The 23,163-nt window shown below is 37.7% G+C and overlaps 1 protein-coding gene across 1 annotated transcript in view; it reads left to right on the top strand.

Moving 5' to 3' along the window:
- The first annotated feature begins 1,677 nt into the window (after positions 1–1,677).
- Positions 1,678–23,163, top strand: part of LOC149533444 (protein OSB1, mitochondrial-like) — a 92,935-nt gene continuing 71,449 nt past the window's right edge. The window contains exon 1 of the mRNA XM_089807890.1: positions 1,678–2,339. Coding sequence (XP_089664016.1) covers positions 1,978–2,339 — 362 coding nt within the window. The 5' untranslated portion in view covers positions 1,678–1,977. The remainder of the gene's footprint in view (positions 2,340–23,163) is intronic.

Raw genomic sequence — 23,163 nt, 5'->3', positions numbered from 1 at the left:
GAAGTTGATTTGGGGATTCTAAAGAAAAGTTTGCCTCCATTTTTAAGCTCACCACAACCAAGTTTGTGAAATTTACCACAAGCAAATACAAATGAAAATGTAGCGCCATAGGCCATAAAAAGCCACAAAACTCTTTGGATGACAACCCCATATGTCATCTATTGACATAAAGAAGAAGTTTGTACTCCTCTCTGTGACAAACTTGAAAGGAAACAATTGACCCATCAATTTCAAGATATTCACCTTCGCCATTATCTAGACGAACCTCAAATGAACCACCACCACACTACTGACCACAATCCCAACACAATCAACATAATTCCCAAATTAGAGAGGCTGCCCGCAATTAAAAAAAAACCAATAAATGAAAATCACCCAAGTTAAGACTTCAAAAGTCTTTGAATAAATCACAAGAAACCTGGTTAGGCCCCCCAACACCAAACTTTGAAAGCAAATCTGCTTCAACATTAGCTTCCCGTAGAACATGAGACACTCTAAACTCCTCAAAAGATTCAAAGAAAATTTAAATTCTTTGGATGTGTTTGTTTAAATACCAAGCATAAGTTTCACCTTTAACTACACCATTGACAACTATTGTGAATAACCTTCTAAGTGTAATGTGCCAACCAACAAGCACTTTGCCATCGAAATTTCACCATGCCAAGCATTCAACCTCATCATTTGACCCCTTTGGTAACTACTTACGCCATATAGTAGCAAGGATATTCCCCTATTCTTCTCTAGCCAAAAAGCTTACCCCAAATGGTCTAATTTATTTTTTTGAAAAAATATCTTCAATATTATACTAATTATGAAACATAAAACCTACATAATGTGAGTACATGATAAAAACATACTTAACCAAAACCTAAAAATATTAAATGTTTTTTCTAAATTTGCATTTATTTGTCACTTTTAGTACAAAAGTTAAAATTTTAGATCTAACAATCTTAATACAATTTTTTAAAATTTGAATAATTATATTTCAAATATGATTTTAATTTTTAAAATTTATTTAATTTAAGAATTTAACTAGATTTAATATTAAATTTATCTTTAAATTAGTGTTACTTTTTTGTTTGTATTATCTAGAAAGATAGATATAGGAAAAGAAAAGAAAAAGGAATAGATAAGAAAGAGGACAATAAAGAAGGAAGATTGAGAGATGTAAAAGGGAGAGATACAAAGATAAAAAAAGACATACATTAAACTTCCTCTCATTCCTTATATATCTCTCCCTCCATCTATCTCCCTAATATGGAGGTTGCTATCCTCCCTACAAATTGCACCCATAACTAAATTTCAAAAAAATGAAAACACAATGATTTTTTTTTGAAATTTTTACCATTTGCTCTTCATATCTATATATTTTGTGATCGAAAACAACAAATTTTTTGAAAAAATTTCACTGTGTTTTAGTAAATCTGAAAAAGAACTATGTTTGATTTTTTTTTTTTGGTCTTTGGTGCATTTTGTTTGCAAATTGACCAGTGCCAACAAAAAGTAGGTATGCAATCAACTTAATCTATCTCATATAAATAGCTTTTAAAACAGAAATACTTGAAACACATGAAAAGTATGCATTCTATTGACTATATATAACTGCTCCCCATGTGTATTTTAGTTTCTCTACTCATCAATTTCATCTATATCTATCCTTCCATCTATTTCATACTCCTACATCTTATGTCTTTTTATCTCAATACTCTCCCCCTCTTTCCTTCTCTCCTCTTCCACAAACATGATGTGTCGATTTCCACACCCGTGTTATGCCGTCAATCCCGATAGATCCCTGATGTGGACCGGCGAATGATAATTGAGAAGAATTAATTTTATGGCCATTTTTCACTTTTCCATTTCAAAAACATCCAGCGACGAATACTACCGTTTCGAAGAGACAGCTCATGAAACCCTGATTTGTATGCCTGGGTAAATAATCCACTCTACCGTGCAGGGGGACGCATTACAAACGCAGGCATGCCGTTGGCTTCTCTAATGATTCCGCGCGCCATGCTAACTCCTACCTCTCCACGCCTTATTCTCCCTGGTAATAAGCTCCGTGCATTTGCTTTTTCATTCGCTTCGGCGCCTGGAAATTCTTCTGCTGTTAACCGTGCGGCTACAATTAACGCCCTGCAAAGAGACCCTGGTAAATTTGGGGTGGCCGAAAAGTTCCCTCGGCCAGAAACAATACCATGGCAGAAGGAGTTAGCCAACAGGGTACAGTTGATAGGATTTATAGGTAAACCGGTTGAGTTGAGAGTTACTAGTACAGGGAAAGCCTTTGCAAGGACTAGTCTTGCAGCCAAATTAAGTGCAAAGTCGCCGGAATCTACTTGGTATGTTTCTGAATAGGCTTAATAGTGTTTTCATAGTCTCTGTGAATTGTTCTGAATGTTTAATTTTTGGTCTTCTCAAGACCTGTAAGATATAGTTCTCGCCTTGAGAGACTGCCATTATTCTATGATTGAGGACGAGGGCGTGATACCATCGAATATGAAAACAAGGGTGCGTTCTATTTGCAGTTCATGTTAGGTCAGGCTAAGCACTTATCCGGTATCATTTTGTATTTCAGCTATAATATCGTTCCGAAAGATAACGATTGAAACTTTAAATATTTAGGTCTCATTTGCCGATGCTCTTGGTTTTTTTAATGATTGATAACAAGAGAGGGAGTAACATTAAAATTAATCTAAACATGAAGTTTCATATTGAATATAAGGCTGGGTCTGTCGCATCATACAGTCTAATATATCGTGTTTTTTATCAGTGGAGTGACGTTATAATGGAGTTGGTCTTTCTACTAACTGCAGATGTGTATGTTTACTTATTTGGCTTCCTCTCTCGTTCTCTCTGTCTGAAAATTTTAAAAACATCCCCTCGAGCTTCTTAAATATACCCTCATCTCTTCCATGGCTGAAAATTATAAAAAGATGCCTTGCCTACAAGCTTGTAAATCTGTTAGTGAACAGTTTTTCCCATGAAAGTTTATATATATAAACAGAGAAAAGAATGTAAACTAACAAATGAATTCCTATCCGAGAGGCTTAGGAATTCTTTGCTTAATATTTCTTCAATGAAAACAGGCGCAGCTACCTTTATTGCAATCGGAGTTTTCAGTTTAAAGGATTCAACAGAGAGATCTTTACAATGAAAAACAATCCGTTGAAAGTGCTGAAACAACTTATTTCATTTCATCAATATGAAACAAACTTTAATGCAAAAGAACCACTCGATTTTAACTATCAAAATGATCCACACAATTGAGAATTAAAACATCGAGCAGGCAATAAAACCACTAGTTTCTCACAGCATTCCCAATACTCAGAATTCACAAATTCAGAATCGATGACAGGCACAGCTAAAAAGCTTTAACTAGCATTTATAGAAATACTAAATGAAATAAGCAGATAATAGTATCTACTCACAAAAACCTTCAGCCAAGATTCAAACAGTAGAGTTTCAATATGTTTGCATAAATTCTGAGTTGCTACCTCTAAACTGGAAATAAAACCATAACAAAAATAGTTCTGTCTATCGGTCTACCGGAGAAATCCCCCTTAAAACAATACAAATTATTACATTTATAGGCATGGGGCTGGACCAAAGCCAAAATTACCTTGCCAGGAGTTAATCGTCTTTTTTTGCCAAGAAAACTGTCATTCTTGCAAAGAAACTGAAATTGAAAACGGCAAAAGAAAGATAACGAAAACACTATCAAGCGTAACCGCTTGCAGCGCTGTCTCCACTGGCCGCGCCTTTAGCCGTTTTCCACGTTTCATACGCAGCCGAAAAGGCCGAGATAACCGACTGATGTGGCAAGCCGATGTAGGTGAATCTCTGCTTCCAGACTTCCTTTATCTTCTTTAGCTCGGCGACCTTTTCCTCGTGCATCTCTAGGTGCTTTAAGTTAATGATCAGCATTGCCTCGGTATGCGCCACGTTGGAGAAGTCCTGCTTAGCCAGCGTCTTTTTACCCTGCCACTCCTGAAATTTCCTTTGCACTTCTTTAATTTTTTCTTCTGATTGGGCAACAGAGTCATCATCCTTTTCCATGAACTGATTGGCAAACCATTTGAGATCATTCTGAATAATCTGCTGAATGACTCTGAGTTCTTGCAGAGCTTCTTTGATCTCAGATATTCCCTACGTCAACACTTCATTTCTCCACTCAATACAATCTTTAATGACATATAGGGCTTTTTCATCAAGATCGGCTACAGGGCATTCAGCCTGAAACTTTTGTAGATCGAGCTCCTGCACGTCTTCTAACCACATAACTATTTTGGACCAGTTATTCCTTTCCTTTTCATACCCATCATTGCTCGTTTCCACCTTCTTGGAGATATTCAATATTTCTTTCGATGCCTGATCTAAGTGACCTATGTGTTTGATAGTGTTATGCAGAACATCCAGCACCCACTCACCTGCTATTTTTGCCACCGCCTTACACTTGTGCAAATTTTTCAGTGACTGCTGGTTGGTCAGGGAAGACACGTCAACGATCGTTGACATCTCACCGACTGGCTTAGCCTCGGGATGAAGGATAGCGTTGATATACTGAGCCATGCTTTTAATCGTTTCTTTCATCTCTTGCTTATTTTGCCCGTCTTTCCACACCCTTTCTGCGATCTTCTTGTTGGATACTTCGAAGAATTTCATATCTGTCTCGCGATTTGCCTTTCCGAGGTCGACCTTGGTTATCTGGTAATCCTGAGGAGCTACGGAGTCGTGAGCACTTCCATCAGGTGGTGTGGCTATCTCTGCCGCCCACCGCCCTGAAGTTTTGTCAAAGTTGATCCTCGACTCTGTTCTCGCTTTCTTCACTTTAGGCATCTTACCAAGGCACTTGCTAACCAGGTCGTCAATTGGCATGGATATGGGAACAATGCTTCTCTTCTTTTCCATTGATGTCTCCAGCCATTTGGGAGTTGCCTGTTCTTTTTCTGCAGTGGAGGAAATATTGACTAGAGTGAGGTTACCCTGTTGATTGTCGGCAGTCGCTGACAAGCTCTGAGGCTCTGGTAAATTGTTTGCCATGGGTGGGTCTTCCGCTGCCTCGAGGTCCACAGTTATGGTGCTCTTGCTTTTAGCAATCAGTGCCTTCTTCGTACTCGAGCGAGTTATCCTTTTACTTTTCGGAGTCTCCTCTTGAACCTGAAGTTGAAGTGTTTCTGGAACTGCTTCAAGTTCGACTTCAAGTGGACCTGCAACAAATTAAGGGACACTTTGATTAGTTCGTTTCTGGGCAACCCTTTTATCTCTGCTCCTTGAAGATTTCTCAAAAAAACTTGGAGTAACTACCGCCTTTGACTTTATCCATTTGGCAGTTCTGGCTATCACATCCTTGGTACGGGCATACACATCATTCTCTTCTCTTTTCTCCCAGTTGATCTCCGGAATAGGCATGCATTCAATTTGATCCATGTAAAATTGATCAACTATTTCCTCAGAATCATCATCCTTCAGCCCATAAGTATCCAGCTCCACGTTGAACATGATGACTTGCTTAATGGTTAAGCGTGACCAAATTCTCTTCCTCACCTCGAATTCATTGTGGCAATTCGCCTAGAAATCCTCTAGCTGTGGGGAGTGAAACAGAGCAAATGCATTTTTGACATTGTTTCTAGTAAAGCCGGTGTAATCAAAATCTAGCCGAGAGGTGAAAGGTTTAAGACACAAGCGGGTCAATGACTTGGCTGACAATAGAGCTTCTTTCACACTAGGGCATCTATAATGTCCAATTTCAATCGGGAAGAATCTGAAGAGGATTTTTTAGAAATTTGAAAGGACTCAACAAGGGAGGCAAACTGTCTACACATTTCTGACAACACCATAGAGTCTGAACAATAGCGTGGTAATTTCAAGGGCTCACCAGGAAAACCACCTACTCTGATATAGGTAAATCTGGGAAACTGAATAAAATAGCAACCATAAGTTTGAATAGCTTGCATGGCTTCCTCTGACATCCTATCATTCTCTTGGCCTTGCAGTTCAAAAACCAATTTCCCTAAAAAGACATCATTGATTTTCTTAAACTCTTTGCATACTGTGTCTTCTTGGAGATCTCTGTAATGCTGATAGATAGGCATGTCATCTACCCAAGGTGAATGTGGGAGATAGTCCCAATCTTTGGACGCCGCTAGGATGTAGATCAGGTAAGAAGACAAGAAGAACGGACCGCAGTTGGTCACATTAATCAAGCCCTTGTGCAAGTTCTCAGCTATGAGGTCTGACCAATCAATGAACTTGACTCCCTCAACTATCTTCTGTATAAAGAAATACATCCAGGATTCCCAGTGGAAAGCATGCTCGTTCCCTTTAATTCTATTCAACAGGAGGACAATATCCGCAATCTCTTTGATAAAATGCTCGATAGTCAATGGTTTAGGCAGCCTAGAACCCCCCCTCTGCGGGCTTCAAGAGCTAGGACTGAGCAATCTTGGTGTCATAGCTGGTTTTGTTTGCTACATACAGGCGCTCAGCCTCCTCGAATGTCCATGGCTCATAGGATTCTTTATGAGGGATCCTGAGGGCGGAATTTACACTGGTTCTGTTGATTTTGACAACTACTTCCCCTGAGGTTTTCTTAACACACCCAGAAACAGGGTCGAAATGATTTGCATACTCAAGGATACATTCAGGGTATTGGATAGCAGCGGGAAAAGCAGCGGCTTCTATTAACCCACTCTCCACTAATCTCTGGTAAATGAGACTTGATGGGGTGTTCTTGGCTCGCTCTACTATTTCAGATAGGTTTCTATTTACCAGGAACGTGTCGCAAATTTCAAGGAGTGAGCTGAGCAAAGGTGGTTTTTCTAACTTAGGCAACTTTGGGCGAAAAAGTGTCATGATTATCAAAAGAAGCTAAGGCTAGAAATGGCACAAAACAAAGTAAACATAATTTGAAATGCAGAAGGGAATGAAAAATGCACTTACAGCTTGACAGAGACACAGCCTGCAATTCGCCCTTCCTATCTAGTATGCTGAAATTTCTATGGAGAAAATGGAAAGAGTGGGAAAAAGGCTGAAAATGAATGCATTTAAAGGCAAGCTTGTGCAAAAGATTACAGGGCAGATTCGGCGAGTAAGGGCAATAATTGTTCATTAATGTGGCATGCGCTGGGAAGGACGCCGCGTGTGCTCTGTTTTACACATTCCATCAAATCCGCACATACGCAGCTCGACTGGGTAATCATGACATGACCATATTAGTCTTTCCAATTTCTGCCGTAGCTTGAGCACGTACCACCTTAGATTTTTCTATTCATGACTTAATCATGCCTCAGGAGATGTTGTACTGGGACCCACCTTGATCTGATTCGGCGAATTAAAACCTGCATACAACTTATGTTAGCGCACAAAATCGACACTGAACTTGAAGTTGAAGTTTTGGAGGGACGGGTTTCAACTTCTACTTCGGTTTCAATAAGGCAGACGCGAGGAAAGAAACTGGGTTGGCGGATGATGATTGACGCTGACTTGAAGTTGAAGTCGAAGTAAACAGAACTTCAAGTTCAACTTCAATGACGAACATGAGACCAAGACACCAGGATGCATTAAAACTATTAAGTGCTAACAAAAACAAATACCCCACCCTTCCCCTGTCCTATTTAAGGGATGAAATATCCAAAAGAATCCGCTGTACAAGCTTAGAAAAATGTGCTTTTCTGTTAACCTCTTCTCTTCAGGACATTTGAATTTTCTTCTTCCAATAAGCTTCTTAAAAATGCCTTTCCTTCCCCTCTCCTTTTCTTTTGCGGAAAAATCCCAAAATATTCCTTTCCTACAAACTTATTGAAAAATACGTTTCCACCTCCTCTCCTCGTATGTGATTGAAAAATGTCAAAGAATTTTCCTTCCTACAAGCTTCATAAAAGTGAGATACACGTATAATTATGTGTCTTGAACTTGCTTTTATGGCTATGAAATAATCATTTCATATCTTTGTAAACCAGCAAAGACTTAGAGATGATATATATCAACAATGCTAGCTATTCATGTTATAAAACTAGAATATTTTTCAACAAAAAACACTTAGAGATGATATATATTATCAATCTTAGTTATTAATGTTATAGAACTAGAAGATTCTTCAACAAAAAGGACTCAGAGATGACATATGTTAACAATGCTATTTATTCATATGAGACCACTTCCAGATTTTTGAGTCAGTAGAATAGATTCAAAGGAATCTTCATTTTAGGACACCAAGACATACCATGAGTTTTGAGGAGTAAATGAATCCCCAATTAGTTGTACTGTTAATCAGGAAATTTTTGTGCTTTTAATGACCCCAGTGTGTGCTACTTCGGGTAATCACACAATAGGTTTGTTTGTTGACAAGGAGAGATTGAGCAATGGACTACTTCATTTAGTGTCCCCATCTTTCTAGCATCTCAATGGAGTTCTTAGCCTCTCATTCTCCAAAGTCTAAGAGGAGAACCAAGGGAGAAATTAATTAATTATAAGGTTATCAATTATATGAATATTAAACAATAACCTTATATTTAATTAATGTTAAAACAACAAAGTAAAATGTCTTTAGAAGCTTCTTATGTTTCTAGAAGCTTCTTGAAGGATCCACCTCTTCATGTTCCTATAAGCTTCTCCTTATGTTTCTAGAAGCTTCTTGAAGGACCCACCCCTCATGTCTCTACAAGTTTCTTATGTTTCTAGAAGCTTCTTGAAGGATCTACCTCCTCATGTTCCTAGAATCTTCTTGAAGGATCTACCTCTTCATGTTCCTAAAAGCTTCTCCTTATGTTTCTAGAAGCTTTTTGAAGGACCCAAATCCTCATGTCTTTAGAAGCTTCTTGCAAGATCCACCTCCTTATGTTCTTGGAAGCTTCTCCTTATGTTTCTAGAAGCTTCTTGAAGGACCCACCTCCTCATGTCCTAGAAGCTTCTTGAAGGATCCTCCTCTTGGAGAAAAAGTATAAATTTTGGTGGGGGGGGGGGGCGACAATTAAGATTATGATCATGGAGTTCTTGACAATTGCTTTTTAGTTCATTTGTGGAGCCAAGGGTTTCTACAAAGTTGCATCATTAGTCAATGGGAACGATCCTTCCCATCGATAAGCATAATTGAGGTGGTGAAAGATCCTATGAAGGGTTGCAGCTGTTTGGGTGAGAGATATTCAATCTTTTGCATTGGTATAATTATGTTCAGATTTCATGGATGTCAACTTGCTATGAGAGAGCTTCTAAAGAACATTTCTTTGTAAGGCAAGAGTGTTGGTCATCACTTAATGATTGTATTCTGTTATTTGCATTTTCATTCTAATACAATGTTTAGATGTTTTTGAAGACTTTTGCAAGCATTTCTATTGTTACCAATTGAAGTTAAGCCTATTGGAAGCAATCTGCAAGATATCCCTATGTGTAAAGTGTTTGATAAGGTCAAAAATCATAAAATTAAAATAAGATTTAGTAAGTTCCTGCCATCCTGTGATTCAGTTGATTGACGAGCGAGAAAGAAATCAAACACTATAGTCTGGAACAAAGAAGGCAGCAGTACAAGATTCCACCAGTACTAGAGGAAAGCACACTTTCAAAGGCAGTTAAGGGAAAGAACGTGGTAGAAGAACAAAGACTTTCAGCTGAAGAAGAGAAAAGGCTGAAAGGAAATTTGATACAATGCTTGACTTGATGTCACGTTTATTGGCAAAAATGGACCAGCAAAGAACTCAGTATCAACAACCACCACATCACAACAATGAAGGGAAAAAACTGTTCAAAGTGGTACAGTTACTAGAGGATCAACCGTTAGACCCGTCTTTCCTACCTTCACACCAAGATAAGAACAATACATTGCAACAACTGTACCTTTTGGTGATGTAGCAAGGCAAGCCTATTTGGAGTATAGCACACTACCTCCTGATTTGAGAGAGCACTGGACCTTTGATCAATTCAGGAATCAAAGGAATAGGAGAAATAGTGGAAGAAATGAGTAACATGCTCTAGCAAGAACGAAATATCAGCAATCTCTTGGTAAGATTACATTAATCCCTTTCAACGGAAGTAACAAGTGTACAGCTAGGCCATGGGTGCAAAAACTTGATAACTACCTTTCTTTGAGACCAATGCCTGAGGAAGATGCCATCAAATTTCTGACACTACATTTGCAGGGAGCTGCTCATGAATGGTGGTACCATGGGTTGGTCACTCTTGGTCATAATCTCATTACGACTTATGATGAATTCACTAATAGATTGATTGAGAGATTTGATGTAGAGGATCCTGAAGTGACTATCTGAGAGTTGGTACAATTGTACCAATTAAAGCAACATGGAACTCTTGAAACACATGTTGCTGATTTCTAGAGGTTATCAGCCATGGTTCCTAATATTAGTGATAGGCAATTGGTGATCCTATTCACTAAGGGGTTGATGGAGCCTTTGAAGGGATAGCTCAAAGCCTTTGATCCATCAAGACTACATGAGGCAATGAGGAAGACACAAGGTTTGGAACTTGTAGCACCTTCCAACAAGTTCTCATCAAAAGGATGTACCACATATCAGGGCAACAAAAACTTTCCCAAGAAGGAAGATAAGGCAAAAGGGAAATCAACCTTTCCACTAGATCGTGAGACACTTAATGATTTGAGGAGAAAGAAGTTGTGCTTCTATTGCAAAGGGCCTTATGATGCAAATCATGACTGTCCAATGAGACTTAGGGGGAAGGCTAATTGAGCTATGTGGGCTTTTTATGAGGAATCAAATTCATATCAGCAAAGAGATAATGAAGATTCTGAGTTAGAGAAGTCTGAACATGAGGGAGAAGTAGAGATTGAGGAGAATCGTAAGGAGGCACATCTCACCAACATTCAACATGAAGGATCTTTCGGGATGTGTGGAGTTCTAGCAGGACAAAAGATCATCACTATGCTTGAGACAAATGCCACCCATAATTTCTTTAATGCTAGATTGGTTGAGAGGCATGGTATAAAAACAAAGAACTTTGAAGGAATCAGAGTTAAGGTTGCTGATGGTTACACTCTAAAGTGTGACAAAATGGTCTCAAACCTACCAATGCGGTTGAATAACTATGAGCTCAAGGAAGACTTCTATGTGGTTAACATGGGTGACACATATATGGTTTTGGAGATGCCATGGATACATGACATAGGAATATTCACCCTCAACCTTCGTGAGATGGAAATGAGATTGCAGATGGATGGGAAAACTTATGTGTTGAAGGCACTTAGAGACACTAGTTCCAGGACCATTTCTTTCAGAAGGATGGAACGACTAATGCGTATGACATAGTCGAATGGGCGGTCGACTGTGTTTTGGTGCCAACACAAGAGGAACAACAGAAACCACTATATCATCCAAACATATAGAAGTTGAGGATTAAGCACACAAAGGTATCCAGTGACATTCCACCAGGTAGACCCCCAGATAGAGGAATTGAGCACATCATTGAGTTGTAGGAGGGTGCTAAACCCGCGATAGCCACTCCCCATAAGCAACCCAAGCGGCTCAAGGATGAGATAGAGAAGACAATTAAGGAGATCCTAGCCATGAGACATATCAGACTTAGCAAGTCATCATTTGCCTCATTTGTAGCCTTGGTCAAAAAGAAAGATGGAACTTTATAGATGTGTATTGACTACAAGCTACTGAATAAGAGGACTATTAAGAATAGGTATCCTATCCCAAGGATTGATGAGCTTCATGGCGCCTAGTACTTTTCCAAAATTGATTTAAGTTCAGGATACCATCAGATTCGTGTTAGCGAGCAGGATATTGAGAAGATGGCATTCCATTATCATTATGGGCATTTTGAGTTTGTGGTTATGCCATTTGGGCAAACCAATGCCCATGCTACTTTTCAGTCCACAATGAATAGGGTATTCCACTCACAATTAAGACAATTTATGCTAGTTTTCTTTGATGACATCTTGGTGTATAGTAAAACATGGGAAGAGCATATTGCACATCTTGAAACAGTTTTGGGAATCCTTGGCAAGGAATCTTTGTTTGCTAAGGAATCCAAGTGTGACTTGGGTATGACAAAGTTGTTGTACTTAGGCCACATCATGAATGCAGAAGGGGTACATATGAATCCTGACAAGGTTAAGGCAATTATTGAATGGCCTACACATGAGAATCTCACACAACTAAGAAGGTTTTTGGGCCTATGCAATTTTTATCGTAGACTAGTTAATGGATATTCACGACACGCAACTCGACTTATTGATTCGACTAAGAAGGGACCTTTTGTTTGGACTCTTGAGGCACAAGAATGCTTTGAGTTATTCAAACGACTTATAACCACTTGTCCTGTATTAGCATTGCTAGATTTCACAATACCCTTTGAGTTACATTGTGATGCATCAAGTGAGGGAATTGGAGCAGTTCTTATGCAGGACAAACATCCGATTGCGAGCAAGAAGTTGAGAGGTACTGAGAGGAGTTATAGTATATATGATAAGGAGATGTTGGCCATCATGCATGCATTGGCCAAGTTTAGGCTTAGTGGATAGTAAGTTTGTTGTTAAAACTTAAAACAGAATATAATAGCTTGAGACACTTACTAGGGCAGCGGGATCTTAATGACCATCAACAGAAATGGGTGAGCAAGTTGCAGTCTTATGACTTTGACATTTCATTTGTAAAGGGAACGCAAAATGTTGTTGTTGATGCCTTATCTCAACATCCACATTTGAGCTCCATGGTAGAGATCTCAGAAAATTGGAGACATTTGATTATAGCAGAGTATGCCAAGGATTCTTGGGCTTTAGATATTGTTTGGGGTACAATACAAGATGATAGATACTTGATTGTGAATCATCTAATCATTTACAAAGGGAGGATATTCTTGACCCTAGGATCTGAGGTGAAGAACATGGTATTGAGGGCCTTTCATGATACACCTGTGGCGGGGCAAAATGTTCTTTGTTATGTTAGAGAGTGTCCAACTTGCTAGCAAAATAAACAAGAACACACATACCTTGTAGGTTTGTTACAACCACTTTCGATTCCTGATAGTAAGTGGAAATGCATATCTATGGATTTCATTACAAGATTGCCAGAAGTGTAGGGTAAGGATTGCTTTTATGTGGTAGTCGATCGTTTGATTAAGTATGCTCACTTCTTTCCAATCGCTACTACATATTCAACTACACAGATAGCAATTATTCTTTTGTGAGATATTCCATTTGAATGGGTTGCCTCAGAGTATTGTTAGTGACAAGGATAGTCGATTGATGAGTCATTTTTGGCAGGAGCTTTTCAAATTTTGTGGAATTGAGCTGACTCTGAGTACTAGTTATCACCCACAAACCGATGGTCCAACAGAGATAGTTAACAAATGGGTGGAAGGATATCTTAGGAACTACATTGCAAGCCAACATAAGGGATGGGTTAAGTGGATACATCTTTGTGAGTATTGTTACAACACCACTTATCATCTCTCTATTCAGATGAATCATTCATGGCCTTTTATGGTTATGAAGCTCCTACTTTTCTTGATTTGTTGATGAGTGACAATAGAGTGTTTAGTGCTATTGTAGGAAAATTAGGATATCACAAGGACTCTCCAAGAAAATATCTAGAAGGCACATAATCAATAGAATGAGTATGCAGATCATAAGAGAGTTAAGCGCTCATTTGAAGTTGGGGATATGGTATACTTGATGTTGCAGCCTTATAGACAATCGACTCTCAAGATGAGTGGTGCGGAGAAGCTCAAGCCACGATATTATGGACCTTTCAAGATCATTAGGCGTGTGGGTGAGTTGGCTTATGAGCTAGAATTGCCGACAGATAATAGAGTGCATATTGTTTTCCATGTATCATGACTCAAGAAGGCATTAGGACGCAATGTGATTCCTTCCACTATTCTACCACCCTTGGATGATGAGGGTAAGTTGATATTAGTACTTGAGGCTATTTTGGATGTTAGGGAGAAACGATTGAGGTGATGAGTTATTAGGGAATATTTGATCAAATGGGGGGACTTGCCGGTCGAGGATGCTACTTGGGAGAGTGAAGAGATTCTGCAACATCCAAAGTTGAGATTGCTTGGGGACAAGCAATTTTAGGAGGGGTGGATTGTAATACCCCCATCTTTTTAGCATCTCAATGGAATTCTTAGGCTTTCATTCTCTGAATGCTAGGAGGAGAAGCAAGGGAGAAATCAATTAGTTATAAGGTTATCAATTATATGAATATTAAAAGATAACCTTATATTTAATTAATATTAAAGCAACAAAATAAAATGTCTCTACAAGCTTCTTATGTTTCTAGAAGCTTCTTGAAGGATCTGCCTCCTTATGTTCCTAGAAGCTTCTCCTAATGTTTCTAGAAGTTTCTTGAAGGACCCACCCCCTCATGTCTCAAGAAGCTTCTTGAAGGATCTTCCTCCTCGTGTTCCTAGAAGCTTCTCCTTATATCTCTAGAAGCTTCTTGAAGGCCCACCTCCTCATGTCTCTAGAAGCTTCTTGAAAGATCCACCTCAATGTTCCTAAAAGCTTCTTGAAGGATCCACCTCCTCTTGGAGAAAAAGTATAAATGGGGGGGGGGACAATTAAGATTCTGATCATGGAGTTCTTGACAATTGCTTTGATATGTTCATTTGTGGATCCAAGGGTTTCTACAAAGTTACATCATTAGTCATTGGGAACAATATCTCCCATTGATAAGCATAATTGAGGTGGTGAAAGATCCTCTGAAGGGTTGCAGCTGTTTGGGTGTGAGATATTCAATCTTTCACATTGGTATAATTATGTTCAGATTTCATGGAGGTCAAGTTGGTATAAGAGAGCTTCTAAAGAACATTCCTTTGTAAGCCTAGATGCTTGGCCATCACTCAATGATTGTAATCAGTCATTTGCATTTTCATACTAATACAATGTTTAGATGTTTTTGATGACTTTTGCAATCATTTCTATTGTTACCAATTGAAGGTAAGCATATTAGAAGCAATCTGCAAGATATCCCTTTGTGTAAAATGTTTAATAAGGTCAAAAATTATAAAATTAGAATAAGAATAAGGGATATTTACTTCATTCCTTAAAATTTCCTCAAGTTAAATAATAAACAATGTGGCACGACCTTATTTATTCTCACCACAAAGTAGAAAGCTTGTTTCATTTACAATTTTGCACAAGCACTCCACCGAATAAGTGAGAATGGAAGACTGGTCATTTGGTGTATTTCCTTTCCATTTCCAATACTTTTTATTCTCTCACATTGCCCCTTTTTTAGGTCTTGGGTGATTAAGAGTGGTAAGGCTATTGCATTGTAGCTAACTTGCTGTTGTTTCAAAACAATTAGGGGTGTTTATTGCATCTACACATCTACAATTAGTTGAAAATATTAACACAACATGAACACCTTGTTTATTATGAAACATATCTTAAACTTATGCCTCGAGACATGAAGTGATAAGTATCCCATTTGTGACCTAAGTAAAGTAACTAGTGTGATAAGGACCTAGGTGATAAACTAGTTAGCTAAAACGCTTTGTTTACACTAACAATCAAAATGCACACACACTAAATCCTTCACCTTTCGGAAGCCCATCCGTTTCACTTAATTGAGGGACTAAATAAGTATGCACTTCATTTCTATTCAGCTCAAGAGGAACTAGCAACTTGTTGAAATTTGAGACAAAATCAATTCAATATCTAAACTGGGATCAAAACTTTGCCTAGATGAGTCTAGGGTTCACGTGGTGGTGGGCCTAGGGCTAGATCTTGTCCTAGAGAGGTCTAGAATTCAGCAGCAGGTTTGCGGTGAATTGAGCAGGTCATAATTTAACTCACATGTTTAACTCCATTATGGAGTTCAATAAACAAGTTTCCAATATTTTATGAATTTCTTTGAAGCAAAAATGCATCTCTGAGCTCTAGGTTTAGTTTATCAACCATGTGCCAAGAATCTTTCAAATGAAATAGCAAAGAGGAAGATGCATCCAACCATTTGGTTAATTGTCCTTTCATTTTTTTTGTAATGTTTCTATTCTTTCCCCTGTCCATGATAAATTAAGTTAATTGCACATTTCAAGGTGAGAACTCACTTTGAAGAGAGGAGATGGTAATTTAAAGGAATTGGATAACCTTAAGAGTCCCGTTCTCCAAACTTTGCACTAAACATAGGCACCCTTTTCGTGCTACTTGAACACATTTATTCTATCATACAAGCACTAAAATCTTGGATTCCATGCAAAATAACCTAAGTTACCGGATCCTTCCATTGAGCCCTGGATCCTGATTCCAGTGCAAGTCTGATTCTGATTCCTTTCAGATTCTGCCCGAATTCAGACAGGATTCTTGACAGGCATCTAGATTCCCTGAAGAGCCCACTGGGAATCCTGATGCTCATCCAGAATCTCGTAGGAATTCAGAGGAACCAATGGGCACCCAAGGATGTAGGTGCCCAAAAAATGGGCCCCACATGCCATTTTTAATTTTTTAAAGGCGAAAAAGCATCTAAACCCTAATATTGATCAATAAAGCAAGCATTTCGTCATTTGATGATCATGCATTTGGACTTAGTGAATGGCACTGCTATTGGTTCAAATGAAGTTGAAAAGTGGAACCAAATGTTGACCTTGATTTTTATGAAGATAATGAAGATGAATTTGGAATTTAAATATGAAATGTGGCTTGTCATTTAAATTTTCATTGTGTAATGACTTTATGAGACTTTTGCAAAATATGAATATGATATCTGAGGTATTTTATTTTTAATTTTATTGGCAATTCCGGATTTATGAGTATCACGTTTCTAACATAAGTAATAGTTATATGTTTGAAGTTTTGAACCAATGTTTTGAACCAATGATGAGTGAACATTGAACATGTTGCATTTATGAATCTATAGATATATACATACAACAACAATAATAACGATTTACCATAACATGCTATTCATTGACATAAGATGTTACCAATTTGGGACAGTTATTGTCTTCTTCACCCAGTCATAAAACAAGATTGCGATGTAGTAACTTCAATTTGACTTCTGAAGTTGGTTTCATCATCTTAATTTGATTTCATAATTAAGAAATTGTCATTCAGATTTGCTACCTTCGCCCTGGGACCATTAGGTCAACATGAACCATCCACCTTGGCACTATTGGCCGAACCTTCACCCCCCCATCCATCTTGGCACTGTCGGTTTAACCTTGCTACCACTCTAACATGTTAGTTGGCCAAATCTTGCCACCATTTACAGGACCCCAAGTTTATCAAATCCTTTTACATTCACAAGGCAATGGATAATCATTCACTTAACCTGTTGAACTTTTGGCACGACATAGTCATGCTATCATCTACATGAATGTAGGCCTGTGTGAAGTGTGCCTTCATCCACGAGTATCGTCTCACTAATCATGTCACAGTGCATTTGTATCAATCATGTTGTCATGCACACTGTTATTCACTTTATTTCATTCAGTCATTCTATCATGCACATGACTGTTGTCTGTATCTTAATTTTGCCAACATCAACGAGGCTGTATGTCTATCTTAACCATGCTTAAATCTTTGGGGCTGTCAGCTAATAGATCAGGCCGCAATTCATGTGATTTTTGGGTTATCAATCATGTCACTGTTCGTGAGCCTGCTGGCTAAATTACTATTTATTTAGAACTCAAAAAGGTATTGCAGTCAGCAAGTTAACTTCAAAAGAATGACATTTAATATTTAATGCAATTAAGGGAACCTTTTAGGCAATTATTGTCATAAAAGTTTCATACCTTCGGAAAATCAGCTGGAGTAGACAAAGTACCTCTGTGAAATATACCAGTCGGGAAAATCTTGAAATCGTTAACAGCAAATAAGTTTAGTATTTTGTCAATTAACAATGAACTTTTGCAACTCAGAAACAGTGCATCGGGTTATTAATGGACCAATTCAGAAGACGGTCAACAATTTCAAGCAATATTTCAGAGGTTTTCTAGTTTCTTCATTTACTAGCGTACTCTTGATCAATAATGCCGCTCTATACACTGCCTCAGGAATTGACAAGATATATTGACAATCTGAAAACATAGAATTAATTTTTTCTATTTTCTCAACAACCAGTTATGATGTAATTTTACTTGTATAACATCAACTTAGATGTAATCTACCATGGTGAGGGATTGAGGTGGGTGATCTTAATCCTATGTGCAGCTTGCCTTTGTTTGACATGTATGGGTGCTGACAACATAGTTTGCAGACTCGGACTCAGAGAGTACTTGACAAGCCCAAAATTTTCAACTTGGCAAAAACTTGACAACTTAGAAGAACTAAAAATGAAAATCTCTTAAAGAAACATAATATTTTTTGTAAAATTCAATTACAAAAAGTATTAATTTTAAAATTGACATTTTGAAAGAGAAATTGCAAGGTTTTGTAGCAAAAGTAGCATGTGAAAAATATATTTTAACCAACGTTTTACCTGCATTGACATTTTTACCCATAGTTTTTTGTGTCTAAAAAAAATGCAAGAGTTGAATTTGCGAGTACTCGCCTAGCAAAAATATAGAGATTACTCGGAGAGTTTGCAAACCATGGGCGACAGGGCAATCTGGATGCTTGCATTCCGAGGTGCAAGCATAAGATACTCATTTTGAGCTCCTTCCTTCATCAACACATAGACTTTTACTTTTGGATCTGACTTGGTATGCACCTAATCAAACGCATCTTCATGTCCTTCTGAAATGGCACACACTTTCCTTCAGTAGTTGTTGCTAGGACTGATGCCCTGCGATCTCTTGTAGCCTCCTCAATGTGGTGCACCTGTAGCTATCATTGTGGATGGGGAATAAGATGGTTATAATACTTATTATTAGTGTTGATGTTATAGCGGCAGGAGTTATCTTTTTCTCTCAAATTCAGAATAAATAAATATAGGACTGACTCAAGTGGTGTGATGCATCATTTTTGTAACGTCATCTTTGCATGTAAGAGGCCCACTCTTCATTGTCGAGACCCAAGACAATGAAGGGTAATTCGCTGGATACACTAATATTCTTTGTTTCATGGTGGTCGATATGTAGGAGTATTCATTGTTTTAGATCAGCCTAGTGTTTGGCCAAATTGTAAATCTGCTATGTTGAATGGTGTTTTGGGAATGGGGATGGGGATGGGGGGATGACAGGGGATGTCTTTCTTGGACATTTCGTAAAGAGCCAAAAATAGGGGACGACAATATGCAAATATATGTGAATTTTTCAAAAGAAATATCATATATAGAGGGAAAGAGGGATAGATGTCAATAATTGATCATAAACAAGATATTATGCAAATAAATTATTGATTCAAGACAACATACATGATGATAGCAGCGGTATAAATCAGCATAACGACATTATAACAACAATCTCAAACATCAAAGGCATGGTCTATTAATATCCTATTCAAAATGTCTCAAACATGTATCCAAAAGTCGCAAACATCAAAATATAACAGACTATAGGCACAACCTATGAAACTAAGCCTCATTCGAGCTATCAAATATCCAAAGTCTCAGAATCATCTGAGTTAGTATCTCCTTGTGGCAGAAGTGAATCATCCAATGATAGCCCCACTAGCCCAAGTTGCACCTCCTCATCAATCTCTCTAACTTCTTTACGATCAACATCCCATTGTGCTGTTGGTGTTTGTTGATACTTTGTGGTCTGTTAGTCCTGAAGTCTCAAAACACTATGAACTGCAACAAGTTTTTTCAGCTCGTTTTGATGTAAGCTTGTTTCATTGCCAAATATATAATCACAAATTTTATCGTCCGTGGGCACAAACTCAACCCTTCGACAAAAACAATATGAAAAAGGTGTTCCTATTTAATGTTTATTGCTATGAATAATCTAAATATTTTGGGGATGCTTTTTTTTTGGGGGACAGATCACCGTCCTCAAATGTCAAGGGATGTTTCCTATGGTTTCCTGCTGTTTTTTTGAAATCGGGGATGGTTGGGGGACGTTTCCTTTTCATCCAATTGTCCTCAAAACATTTCAGGGAGGAAACAAGCCCCCTGGGGACAAGAAACATGTTTCCGTGTAAATCTATATTCAACTCTTTTATTTAATATAAGTGATATTTTTTGTGGCTAAGTTTTTCTCGCTCAACTGGAAGAGTTTTCCTAGGATAATTTGCTGTGTCATTTTTTGTTTATTAAATTATTATTATGTTTTTTGTTATTTATCTTCATTTTTTGTATAAAACATTACCAAATAGACGTCTGGTAGTGGTCACGTCTTACGAGCTGTCGGTTGCTCAGAGTTGCATCTGAGAAGGCTTGAGTTTAGCTCATTTAATACTTAAATCATGGAACATATTTGACGCCTTCTTCAAGTGAGCAACCCATATATATACTAAATCCCCTTCTCAAGTCGGCCCAAGGATTAGGGCAGGTTGGCCTAGTTGGTAATACATTTTTTTTAATATTCATTATTTAATGATAATCACCAAAGGTTTTGCTCCCATTAATTAATTAGATAAATTTACTCATCTGTATAAAAGATTGGCGTTGACTGACTCAACTGCAAACTGGGGACATTATGGTCCTCCTAAATTGCTTGCCCTCAAGCAATTTACACTTGCATGCCGAGCTGAATGCAAAGATCACATGTCAATCTCACAATCACTGCTCCACCACTCCACTGTAGTATTCTGGGTTCTACGGTCTTGTCAATCTTGGAACGTCAATTTAATTGAAATGCATTATCATAGGGGATTTTTTAGATAAACTCGCAATTCTTCTTTTTGATACTCAATCTCAACAAAACAATTATTACAACATCACCTCTAATACACACATTTAGAGCTGTATATGGAATAATTAATTTCTTTGGTTTTTCTGTTAGGGCTTAGTTCTACCCAGCACCTAGAATTTGATTTAAATTTAGACTATCCAAGTTGTCTAGTTAGGTTTGACTTGCAACTCTTGAAGACCCTTTTTTGGATATTCTGGTGAATAGCAAGTAGTAGCCCACACTGTCATGGTGATTCCTTCAGTACCAGTGATCTCTGCAGGGTGATGACATGTTCATTGCTTGTTGCTGCTTCCAAAATTAGGCAGCTAGATTTGATTTTTCTGCTCACAAATTACTCTAACCTTGCATTGATTAGAAATGACCAGATTGGGAATTTGCAATGTGGAAAGAGGTACTAGGGATAGGCTAAGGTTTTAGTCCCAACCTCCTTCACTTGCCAAGATTTTCATGCTGAAGCTACTGTAAATAAGAAAAACCTTCGAAGTCTTGATGCTTGCCAATAGATCTCCAAAGCTCATAAATGGGTGTTTCTTGAGCAGGGTGCATAGCCCCAATTATAGTGCTTGAATTTGAAATTAAAAGTTTGCTTTCAATATATCTGTTCTACATTTTATTATTTATTAGTAATATGAATATACAAATAGGATTTAAAAACACTTCTGTAAATAAAGTATTGGGGTTAGCCCTTGGGCTAGGGGACATGACATTCACACCATTAATTTGTTGAAGGCTTTTTCTTGCTCTTTTGACCAGGTGAATGAGGCCCATTTCCGTAGGAGCACACCCAATGAATGTAATATTTTAGCAAAGTTCTTGATAAATCATCATTAGTAGTTGTAATGGCCCAAAAATGATCTTATTCCCGTGAAATCTTTTGGAGCTGCCATCTTCACAATTACACTTATTTTGTTAGGATTTGTTTAGTTAAAACTTGGAGACAACATTTTTGAGGAATCTGTGTTGTGGTACTGTTAAGCAACTCTTCTTTGGAATTGATGCTAATCGTGCTGATTTTTATAGTCCCATATGCTCTGTCATGGTCTTTAGATGCATTTCTTGGTTTCAGTAGATTGACCAATTGTCCAAGAATGGCTTGGACATTTATAATTTATCAATGATATGGAGGATTATCCTCTAGAACATTGCATGAGTCATATAACATTTGTGTTATAGGCATATACTCCATCTTCTAGTACAAAGGTATTGTTGAGTTTGTCTTCTTTGGCTATGCTTATTTAGTTGTACTCAAAGAATTTGTCTATGGAGGAGTCCATCTTATGTTTTGCTACTTATTCAAGAGTAGATGGGATTGCAAGTGGACTCTTAATAGTCATGGCATCAAGGCTTCTAAAATCTACACACTTTTGTTTTTTTTGGATTCTTTTCATGAAATGACTATGGGCGACACTCAATTACTTGTTTCCACTTTGAATATGATTCTTGTTTGCACAAAATTGGTGTCTCTTTTTTGAGGTCTTTGTAAGCCCATGTGAAGATGTCATTATACTTAAAGATTTTGAATTCTTCAGTTTTTAGCTTCATGTTTTAGTCGTCACCAACCATTACGACTTTTGAAGTACCAAATTACCTCTTTGGTTGTAGGTTCATATTTTATATCCTTATTTCACTAAAATTTATCAAGGTGTGTTGTTTAGCCTTTTGTTCCCCACTTTCTATTCTCCATACGCTAGTTGAAATAAATGATGGTACTAATGAATGGTCTCCTTGCACATCGTCCTTACATTTTTCATCTCGCCCAATGTCAATGATGTGTATCATGTTCCATTCTAGTTGAAATAACTTTTACACTTTTAATTGCTAGTGGAATAATTCATTGAGGTAATTCATTTCATCTTCAGAGCAATGCTGTAGATCTATCATTTGGCTCCATAAGATGCTTACAAAGTTTGTTTTGAATTCAAGTTTGAATTTGAGAAAGTTGCTTCCTCGCTTATGGCCTGGGTTCTCAAATTTCTTGATGGATTCCCTATTCGTGCTTTGATATCTTCCAGTGCATGCTACTTTAGTGCTCACGAGCATGTTTGATAATGTACTAATATATAAGCTATTTGTGAAAGGACATGACCCTATTAAGAGCCAATTACAATGCATTTAGTACAACATTCCTTGTTAGAGGACATAACCCTGTTAGTAGATCTTGAACCCTTGTTAGAAGGTTCTAACCTTGTTAAAGGTTAAAAGGGAAAAAACCAGACCCACTGTGATTTGCCTCAACAACTGTGAAGATCAACACTTCAGGATAACATATCCAAAAATAGTGAACTTACTGATTTGCTATTTACTCGCCAAAACAGTTCCTTTGAAGCCCAATATCATCTACTGAATTAATCTCTGCTCCACTTTGATCATCCAACATTCAAGCTTACATCAACTACTGATTATATACATCACATACATGATACATGGTGCTTTCCATCCAAGGAA

This window comes from Cupressus sempervirens, chromosome 10 (genome assembly GCF_028749045.1).
Source record: "Cupressus sempervirens isolate cs-2001-9-10 chromosome 10, ASM2874904v1, whole genome shotgun sequence".
NCBI lineage: Eukaryota > Viridiplantae > Streptophyta > Pinopsida > Cupressales > Cupressaceae > Cupressus > Cupressus sempervirens.
This window is presented reverse-complemented; position numbering and strand designations above follow the sequence as displayed.